General features: G+C 38.2%; 1 protein-coding gene across 1 annotated transcript in view; it reads right to left on the bottom strand.

Moving 5' to 3' along the window:
• Positions 1-714: 714 nt before the first annotated feature.
• HNMT (histamine N-methyltransferase) overlaps positions 715-11,378 on the bottom strand; it is a 28,031-nt gene continuing 17,367 nt past the window's right edge. The window contains exons 5-7 of the mRNA XM_081315441.1: positions 9,137-9,267; positions 8,760-8,853; positions 715-1,268 (exon numbers count right to left, since the gene is read on the bottom strand). Coding sequence (XP_081171567.1) covers positions 913-1,268; positions 8,760-8,853; positions 9,137-9,267 — 581 coding nt within the window. The 3' untranslated portion in view covers positions 715-912. The remainder of the gene's footprint in view (positions 1,269-8,759; positions 8,854-9,136; positions 9,268-11,378) is intronic.

Genomic DNA, 11,378 nt, shown 5'->3' with positions numbered 1-11,378 from the left:
ATCTCCACCATCTTTAAGCCACTAAACCCCTGGAGGAAGAGGTCTGTGATTTGAAGTTCCAGCAATTCCAGTAGTTGAAGGTAGTGGCCATGGAACTGATCTGTCAGCTTCAGTCTCACCTGGGAGGAGAGAATCTTGCTACAGTGATTCATGCTCTTTTTATCACCTACAGTATCTGGACTACTGTAACAAGCTGTTTATGGCCCTGCCCTTAAAGACTACGTGGATTCAGAATGCAACAGCCAGTTTGATAGTTGGAGTTCATCAGTAGGAATACATTACCCCCTGGGTTGAGAGTCCAGCACTGATTACCAACAGGCTTTTGAGTACAATTTAAAGGGCTCATCATTCATGTCTTGGCACCAAGTCAACTTAAGGAATATTTTGCACTTCTCACTAGCTTATTGTCCTGTAGTTATAGAGACCTGGCTTGCTTCCTAGGTTCTTTTAAAAGAGTCAGATGCTTAAAGGTAGAACCAAAGTAACTGCATAATTTTAGCATATGTGTCATACAGATCCTTAAAGAAAAGAATCTTAAAGTAATCATCATTTGAAAGACATTGAGGCACTTTTTCATTAGATGTATGAATGAATCAACCATACCTTCTTGATAAACCAGATGAATATAGACTTTTGCCTTTTCAACATCTGATTCATCATCTCAACATAGGACCTTCACATAGGAATAATGATAGGCAGCCCAATAAGGTAAGTTTTAATTTATTAATAAGGTGTCCCACTGCAACATTGCAAACACATATCTATACTCTTAACAATTCTAATGTGAGGCACAAAATACTATATCTCACTTGAGTGTTGTCTTTATCTGTCTCAGGTTTCACATACAACCCAGTTATTAAAATACTAAACAAGTTCATAGTGATATTAGGTGTGTAAGTAAGCCTCTCCATTTTAATGTTCAATCATTATTGCACTCAGGGTGTTATTAAAAAAATACTTGTCACCTCTCCTTTCACTGTATTCAGGCTTTTTAAGATCTTCAATGAGTTCATTTTTTAGATCAAGAGGGGCAGTTTTACTGAAATTATAGGTTTCTGTCAAAAAATCAAGCAAAAGTTCACCAGTTTTGCTTCCTTCATTAAAGCAATCCGTAATGTCCAAGTGTGATGGAAGCTCATATGATTGATATTTCAGTCCAGAACCATCAAGCATCTCTTCAACATCAGCAGAAGAAATATATAAACAAAGATCATTCGGAGGTAAATGAGGACCGTATTTCCTCCACAATTTGGCCCAGCCACTGCGTCCTGCCAAATAAACAGTATCACAAACATGTAAGTGACAAATTATTTGTATTATACATGTTCCAGTAGAAGAGAATGTTTATAACTCAGGGTTCAACTGTAGGATCCTTGGTGCTCTCTGAGCTTGCTTGTTTTCCTGCAGACATTTCATTACCTAACTAGGTAACATCATCAGTTTTAGAAGAGATGGGGGTGGGTTGCTGTCTGTTTGTATACTTGAAGCTTGCCCTGTCAGTGTCGTTGAGAATTATTTTGGTGGTTCCTTGATTAAGCTGTTATTTATTGTTTCTTTTTCTGGGTTATACATGTAATTTGCAATGAATGGATTTCCCACATTTTAAACCCAGGGCTTGAAACAGAAAGAAAAACCAAAGCAGTGAAATTTCATTCTATCAAATCCAGTTCAGGTTCATTTCCCTCATGTTGTTCCTTCCAGATGTGTTTGCATTGTAAGTCCCTAAATTCCTGGCAATCTTATTCAGTGGCCATGCTCTTTATGGGTTTTTAAGAGTGATTATAGCCCCACAGAAGAGAGAAAAACTGAGAAAGTAGCAAATAGCATCGGATCAGGCAGGCATCTTAATTCTTAACTGGAAAAGATCAATTTTGTGGAGAAATCAGAAGAAAATCATGGGTGCAGGAGTACCAGAGACAGTCTGCACAGATTTAACGTGAGGCAAAATATGGGTGGAATAACAAGAAAAAGAAAAGATTTTGGCCACAAGTTATTGGGGAAAAAGGAATGTGCCAGGCTGAAACCAGAGAGGGTTTTAAATAAGAAAGTTGCCACATACCTTGTCTTTTTGACACTTGCAGGCACAAATCCCAAATCTGGGTCCAAGTTGGTTCAATATGCAAACCAATTAGAGGGCCTTCTTTATGAACATTATCCCTAATGAACAGGGGTGGCATTACATGTTCTGGAATTGGGATGGTTATACGTATATTTTCAAGGAGACCTCTTCCTCTTTTCAATCTCTCTCAATGCTGCTGAAGCTTTGTACATAATTTAGAAGCTGACATTTATTTCCAACCACAAATGATCATCACTGAGGCCAGAGATGATCTCATGATTGACTCCTCACCACCCCATAAAAATAAATCAGAAACTGGTTGATAAATCTCCAAATTGTCCAGAAGAACAGGTTTAGAGCTGGGCTGAACAGCCACTTTGGAAGCAATTGCCTATGGTGGCTAGTGAAATCATTCTAGTGGTGGAAGGCTTTGATCACCACACATAACTACTGTAAATGTACATTTAAAATAAAATGCTTTTATTAAAAGAGGGAAAAGGATTTGGGTGTTTTCACACTTCTCTCTCTCTCTCTTTCTCTCTCTTTCTCTCTCCCTCCCTCCCTTTCTCTCAAGTGCTCTTGACTTTGCCAAAGATAAATGACTTTAGTTTACATTTATTCAGATTTAAAGTCATCTTGATTGAATCTGCAATCAAGTTAGATGTTGAGGGAAAGATTTTGGGATAAGTGATTATGTAAACAACAATTGCCTTTTCTTGGGTATCTCATCAAAATATATCATTTCTGAAGGATGGAAAATTGATTTCTTACAATGATGGCTATTTATGTGTCTGGAAGAACAACAAGAACATGTGGAAACGGTGTGTGTGTGTGTGTGTGTGTTTGTGTGTTTGTTTGTTTGTTTGTTACAGGAGAGAACCTGAACTTCAAAGCTGCATTCCCATTTCTATTTATAGGAAATACAGGTAGTCCACTCAGTGACCATTTGAAGTTACAATGGACCTCCCTGGGGGTACTCACAACCCAGATTCAAAATTCCAATGGTTGCTCCCCCACATCATGTGACTGTACCTCAGAAACTTGGCAACCAGACTGCATTTACAGCAGTTTGTAGCATCCCACAATCACATGATCACATTTTACAATGGTTTTGCCAAAAAACATTTATTTCCATTTTTGGCAAAACCACACCCATAGTGAACCACTGCCTCACTTAACGATCACTGCAAAAAAGGTCATAAAATTAGGTCAGTATCATGGGTCAGCCACTTTATGACTGTCATGACTTACATCTGTGATGGGCAGGTGCCTTCATGGTCATAACTCAAGGACCAGCTGTGATCCCTGTTTAACATAATTTGAAAATATCAGCTTTAAAATGGAGTCTGGGGACTGTGTACTATATTTCAAAATTTGAGGCTGAAATCGTATAAACAAGTATTTTGATAGAGACAATGTCAGCTTTCTCCTGCCTGATGTTTTAGACTTTAATTCCCAAAATTTGGTAAAGGTTCGTGAAAGTCAATTAAAGCAGGAAAATAGTACATTCAGCCTAATCCTGGAGGTTTACTGGAACAGAAGTCCATTTAGTAAATGTATACATCAAGGTACAAATTCAGTAATGATTAATTGAAATCTAATTAACTTTTGTATGATTTAGTTGAGAGATCGACTTAAATATGCTCCCTACGTAGGCAATTGTAATTAATTCAGAAGCCTCTATGGAGACTGGGATGCAAGATGATACCAATCTTCTAACAAAGGATCATCTTGATTTAGAGTAGGCCTAAAATAAGCCGGCTACATGAGACTTTAATGTAGTTTTCATGAAGTTGCATAGAATGACAAGATGACAGGATAGGAGGCCTCCATCAAACTCATGAAATTTTAGTATAAACATGTCCCAAGTTATTCAAAATGCTTGGCAATCTTAGATCACCCAGCTTGCAACCCCTTGCAGTGAAACGTGAGCTATTTTTATTTTTAAAAAATTGGCCGCATGTTAGGTATACATATGATACCACAGAAAAAGAGAGACAAAGAGAAAGAGAAATATATTAGCAGGAACAGTAGGAAGGGGCACCAGGCTAATTCATTTATTTGGTACCCTTGGTGGCATGATTCAGCATTTCTGATGTGAATCATTTATAAAAAGCCAAAGCTCCTGGCCCCTTTGGATAGGAAAGCAATAAATTCAGGACTAATGAGGGCCTGCTGAGAAGTATGACTGCAAATCCCCAATGTTAATAAAGCTACATGTCTGCCTTTTTTTTCTTTTTGAAGGAAAACAGTCTGTCTTGAAAGAGTTTCTTTTGGAAACATAAACATTGTCAGCTTTAAATGGATGCCACACAACAAATTTGTGTTATTTATTCTTTCCCTGTCTCTCCCTCCCTCCCCCAGTGGTGGGAAATGAATGCCGAGCACTAATTGCAAGGAATGCGCTGGTGTCAGTGTTGTGTGACTCAATGCCATTTCTGAAATGGAGCAATTATACACTACCTGACTGGCACATTATTATAATCACTCCCTGTAGATGCAACATATGGCGCTAGACTGGTGTTTTTTAAGACTTTGTGGCAAACTGGCTGTGAGAGGAGGATATTATCTTTAAAAACAACCCTATAACTTTCTTCATGGCTGGCCTGGTTTCACAGACAATTGAAATATGGGCGGATCTGATGTCCCCCGTGTTTCTTATCAGATTCCTACTCTCCATTTCACATGGTACTGTATACTATTTTGTCAGACGAGGAGGCAAACAGCACACTGAGCACAACTCACTGGGAACAGGTGAATCGGTATGAGTAGCACCAGAGAACTTTCACATAAAACTTGGTACAAAGGTGCTAGATGTTGTTTTATTGACTACATTCAGGAAAGTCTTATTTTAGCAAAGGCTTCTTCTGTTCCTCTGCTTGTTCACCTCTTTTGGTGTTTATCTACTCTATTGAACATCACACTATTCTTTCTGAATGATGGAATCTCACATCTTTTCCTTAACTGATTGTCTTTGGCTGTTTTCTTTCTTTTGCTATTTTTTACTCAGGTGAGGAACTACTGGCAGAAAAAAAATTACACAAGGGTGTAACTCAGTTCCAATGGATGGCCCCATAAACATTTTCAGATAGGTGCCCTAGATTCAATTAGCTGAGAGCAGAGGTGTCCATGCTGGCTGGGAAATTCTGGGAGTTGAAGTCCACAGGTGTTAAAGTTGCCAAATTTGGACACCCCTGACTTAGAGTTTATGCATACCTGCCTGTTGCATTCCTTGTGTATGCTAAGTATGCTGGAGAAGAGAGAAATGGAACAAGAGTGCCAAACTTGGAGCAGCAAAATGTTTTGAGTTTTTAAAAAATCTATAACTAAAATATTCAAAATTAGGTCAGGGTAAATTTACCCATTTTTTTTTCTTTTTCCTTTTCTAATTTCTTGTAAAAGGTCCCCTTTCTCTTCAGGTGCTTCAAGACATACTAGCAGAAGGTGGATTATCAATATAAAATTTGGCTTGTATAGATATGTTTTGCACCCAGGTACTTACTGTATAACTAATTATTCTGAAAACAGCTTTAATACCACATCTCTCTCGTAAGTATAAAGTCAGCACTTGATATCTAATATGGTCTTTTCCCTGATGAACTAGCTTTTTAACATGCACATATTAAGAGGAAAGGGTGTTCAATGATGTATCTTCTGTCCACAAAGATGTGGCCCAGGCATATGTCTGGTCAGTGCTTTTTTTGTAAAAGAAAAAGGTGCCGGAACTCACACATGTCATACAACCCGCCTTGCCTACCCTACAAGGTTCCATCCCAAAAAGGTGCCGGAACTCCGTTCTGAGCGTTCTATGAGAAAAAAAGCCCTGAGTCTGGTGCACAAGATGTCTTGTTTCTTTACGGTACCTCTTTTGTATACATGTCTCTGTGGTTTGAATATAAGGATGCCCTTTATCATTTCTTATTCTGTGTATATATGTATGTGATTTTTTTTAAAAAAAGTTTTAGACTCATATTTTTTCTTTATTTACAAGAATAACCATATGGCTGAAGTTAGGGAGATGAGAAATAGTCCCTAATTTGGATATTCCACCTTAAAGGGCAATGTTTCACTACAACAGGTTAAGCATTCGACAAAAATCTTGTTTTTTGTTTTCACTGAAAACATGACCAGATAAAAAAACTCTTTCAAAAATCTAGAGAAAGTGTGTATTTGTGTTCATGGGTAGCCTGGAATTCAATTGAGTTGGGTTATGTAGATGCTGCCATGATAATTCCTCTGTATTAGTAGGCTGCTATTTTGTGAACGGTATTTGATAACCCCAACTCTCTTTTCCATCCCTGCCCTCATTCCTGTGTACATATTGTTCTGTTCACAACATAAACCCGAGAGTAACAGATGCAAACTGTCAAATCAATGAAACCTGAAAGTGCTTAACTTTCACTGGTTGTACCCGTAAGAGTTGCATTAGGCACTAATCTTAAAAATATTATTTGCTTTATTCACCCAGGGCTAGAGGCATAGAATCAAGATCACGCAAAGTAATATTATCGCTTTATAAAGCCGTAGTAAGACCACACCTGGAATACTGCAGCCAGTTTTGGTCACCATATCACAAAAAAAAGTTGAGAGTTTGGAAAAAATTCAGAGAAGAGCAACCAAGATGATCAGTGGCCTGGAAACTAAAACATACAAAGAACGGCTACGGGACTTGGGTTTGGCTAGTCTAAAGAAAGGAAGAAATAGGGGAGACATGATAGCAGTGTTCCAGTATCTGAGGGACTGCCACAAGGCAGAGGGGGCCAGGTTGTTCACCAAAGCACCAGAGGGAAGGATGAGAAACAATGGTTGGAAACTGATCAAAGAGAGAAGCAACCTGGAATTGAGGAGAAACTTATTGACAGTGAGGACAATCAACCAGTGGAACAGCTTATCCCCAGAAATCATGGGCGCTCCATTACTGGAGATTTTTAAGAAGAGACTAGACATTCACCTGTCTGAGATGGTATAGGTTCTCCTGCTTGAGAAGAGGGCTGGACCAGAAGAACACCAAAGTCCCTTCCAATTCTATTCTATTCTATTCTATTCTATTCTATTCTATTCTATTCTATTCTATTCTATTCTATTCTATTCTATTCTATTCTATTCTATTCTATTCTATTCTATTCTATTCTATTCTATATAAAAACAAATGCTTCATTGTCACAATTTTTGGTATTTCATTTTTCAGATAACCTGAATACATCTTTCTTATTCAGGTTTCAAGCGTCACCATCCTACTGTGGGCTTTTTACCCAGCACCACAATCTTGGATGAAATGAGGAGTTATAATATGGAAATGAGCCAGCCAAATAGCTGGAGAGAACTTTCTAGCTATTTGCTTAATGCCACATGCAGTCAGGTGTTATGGGTGCCATTCTGAAAAAATCTGTAAACACATGAATGAATTCATTAATGGAAATTGGATTTCCCCCTCCCCACCCCCCCGCTGAGTTAAGTGTTTCAGACCCTGTGCCTTTCCTCTTTTTCCTCTGGTACTCAATAAATATATTTTGAGTTCAATGGGGCTGATGAATTATTTGGGGTTATCTTTATATTGATACAGTCACTTTATAATGTTATTTGTAGGTCACTCTTTATATCCATAAAATGAAAGATCAGCAAATAAACTAATATTTTAATATAATCTGGTTTTCACTATCTACATGGGGAGCACCATACCTGGCGACATATCTGAGTCTTACTTTCAAAGAAACATGACTAAATGTACTATGGGACAGAGAGCACATGGGGAAAAGCTGGATGGTGGTGGCATAGTGGTTAGAATGCAGTACTGCAGCGTAACTCACTGATCACTCCAGGAGTTTGATTCTGAGCGGCTCAAGGTTGACTCAGCCTTCCATCCTTCCGAGGTCAGTAAAATGAGGACCCAGATTGTCGGAGACAATATGCTGATTCTGTAAACCTCTGTAAAGCACTATGAAGGGGTATATAAGTCTAAGTGCTATGGCTATGGTTATGGCTTCATATGTCAGTTTCTGGATCAAAGTTTAAACAGTTGAAAAATAACTAGGCTAGTTTTTTTACATATGTGTGTGCATGTATGCATGTTTATCCACCTGGTTAGCCCTCCACAATTAGTCCCAGTTTCTGATGTGGCCCCTTGGGAAAATTAATTCCCCACTTCTGCCATAGAATAACATCTTGCTACACACATCTGTTAATTTCTTCCTGGTGTCCAATGTAATCTTTTTATATAGTGCACCTTATGGACTAGTTCAATACTACATAAAAAAATACGGGTAGTCCTGGATTTACAACCACAATTGAGCCCAAAATTTCTGTTACTAAGTGAGACTTTGTTAAGTGAGTTTTGCCTCATTTTATGACCTTTCCTGCCACAGTTATTAAATGAATTATTGTATTTGTTAAATGAGTACAGTTGTTAAGTGAATCAGGCTTTCCCAATGACTTTGCTTGTCAGAAGGTCGCAAAAGTTGATCACATGATCACACGAGACCCTGAGACCGTCATAAACATGAACCAGTTGCCAAGTGTCTGAATTTTGATCACGTGATCATGGGGATGCTACAATGGTCATAAGTGTGAAAAATGGTCATAAGTCACTTTTTTCAGTGCTGCTGTAACTTTGAACAGTCAATACACAAACTGTGGTAAGTTGAGGACTACCTGCAATATAACTACACAAATCGGATATTTTAGGACTCAGGTTTGAACTTACCTGAAACAAGAATAATGAGGAGTTTGGCCCCAGGTTCCAAGAGGCCATGAAAGAACCTAATGGTAGCTGGCATGTCTTTTACATAATACAGCATCTAACAATGAGAAGAATCATTTCAAGGTGAAATGGGTTTGCAGACATATTCAAATAAGTTGCATATTTAGTAATTTAAACATTTGCAAAATTTTCCTCTCTGTATGTTGAGTTACGTCTCCCCTAATACTACAAAGCAATATAACTATCAGGTTGGGAAGCTAAAACTACATACAGAGAGAAAATAGTTTATAAATAAGAAGAGCAAATTTATAATGGTAAAGTAACACACCATGCACGAAAAGTAGACCATTAATGTAATGTCTGGCCATGCTTCATTCTACCTGGATCATATGGATGAAATTCCATTTTCCCATCTCTTTGCTGTCCATAATTCGATTTTCATATTCCAGGGATGTCTCCTTGTGCCAAGTGAACTTTATGTTCTTGAGATCTGATGCCTTTGCAACACATTCTGAAATGTGATAGCTCCACAGTTTATCTCATTTGCAAATATGGAATACATTTTTATTTCAGTCTTTTTTAAAGCAGCTGAAAGTCATATATTTTTAATATGACATTGATGCCATTAGTGAGACCAGTTCTGGGCTGCTCTCTTCAGTTCGTTTTAATATAGAGGATGTACATTTTGCTATATTTCTAGAATCTGGTCTAGATCTCTGATACCTGCATGACTTCAATATAGACCAACAATGTATTCATATTATCTCCTTTTGAAAAACATGATTTAAAGTAAATGGAGGTGAAAATGCCCAAAAGGTTTTACCATAAAACTACTAATATTTAAGATGAGATAAGATTACTACACTTCAGTATTTTTATATAACCTAAATCTGGCTTTAAAAATTATATATATTGGAAGCTTGGTTTGACTCTAGAAAGATGAAAATCGGAAGTCTTTGTGTTGTTATGAAATTACAATACCTAGTATCTTGCACAATTAGCCATTGTGGTGTAGCTAATACAAGTTGTAATTTCATAAAAACTGAAAAAGCCACAGATTCCCTAAACTTGACCTAGAGCTTAATCCCACTATGCTATAATTTGACATTTCCTTGTGAAATCCGTTCTGGTTTCAGGGTCATCTTGAAAACTAAGGGACATTGAGACAATTGGAGTATTCTCTTGATTGCAATATTCTCTTGATTTCCAGTGCAAGGGGACAGTGCTTGCTTGCTCTGTCTCTGAAAACTCGTAAAGGACATGGCTTCCTTCTCGCTCCGAAAGCAATAAAGATCTCCATCACTGATGCTGCAAGGCTGTTTCAACCGCGATTCCATTATTTTGGGTTCTGTTACGTGATCTGAAGTCCTGAGTCCATGCAGAGAGCATTCAGAATATCACAGACGCTGACTTAATGCAGAAAATGAAATATTACTTTTCTCAAGGATCTGATTATGAAACCTCCCTGTGAAGATGAGAAATGTTCTCTATTTGCTTATTCCTCCCCTCTAACCTACACCTTTTTTATTATTTCCTACTGGACACCACATTACTAAAATGTGCTTTACATGGGCCTGCCTTTGAAGATAGTTTGGAAGGCTATGGGGAATGCTATTGCCAAATAACCCAGGTCTTGGACGTGCTTTTATAGGCTTCAATGAGCTTCTGGATTCAATATAAAATGCTATTTTTTACCTATAAGAGTGGACTTTCAGGTTTCTCCAGGAAACCTCCTTCAGGAAGAAATAGCCCATTCCATTTACTCACCCCAGGAAAGTTTGCCTATTTGTAAAGTGCCACTATTTGTAAAGGGGCAAGATGGGATGGGCCGGAGATAATGTTTTTTTCTATGGCAGGTTCTTTCCTCTCTAGTACAGGTAGCCTTTGGCTTATGACCACAAACTGAGCCCAGAATGATGCTAAACCAAAACCTTAAGTGAGTTTTGCCCCATTTTACGACCTTTCTTGCCACAACCATTAAGTGAATCAATGCAATTGTTAAGTTGTTAGTGAGTCTGGCTTCCCCATTGACTTTACTTGTCAGAAGGTCACAAAAGGGGAATCACATGACCCTAGAACACTGCAGCTATCATAAATAGGCTCTAGTTGCCAACTGTCAAAAATCTGATCAGGTGACCCTGGGGATACTGCAAGTGTGGAAACTGGTCATAAGTTGCTTTTTTCAGTGCCATTGTAACTTCGGACGGTCCCTAAATGAACTGTTGTAAGTTAAAGGCTACCTGTAGTGTAAAGCAGTGTTTTCTCATTCAGAAAGGCTATTAAAATGGGGCAGCATTAGGGACATTGTCAAGATTCAGCAACAGGGTGATGATTTTGTTATGTATCTCTGGTTTCAGCAGTGCTTTATTATTTTTTCTTGCTCGGTAGTAATTACTTTGGGTTTAGTAGCGTATGTGGTGTGCATTATAGATGCGTGTACTGTCTAGGTGTGAGTATTTCTCACTTTAAAAACTGCCGCAGCTGTTGCTGAGTCCTCTTCCATTATCCGTTCCTGGGTTCTATGCCCACGGTAAACTCAGTGTGCATTTTAAGCACAGACATCATTCTACAGTAATCTATATCAACAGTGAAGATAATATGCCCCAGACTGCTTTTTATTTC

This window comes from Vipera berus, assembly GCF_964194415.1.
Source record: "Vipera berus genome assembly, chromosome: 1".
Classification (NCBI taxonomy): domain Eukaryota; kingdom Metazoa; phylum Chordata; class Lepidosauria; order Squamata; family Viperidae; genus Vipera; species Vipera berus.
Note: the sequence above shows the minus strand (reverse complement) of the source record. Positions and strands in the feature narration are given on the sequence as shown.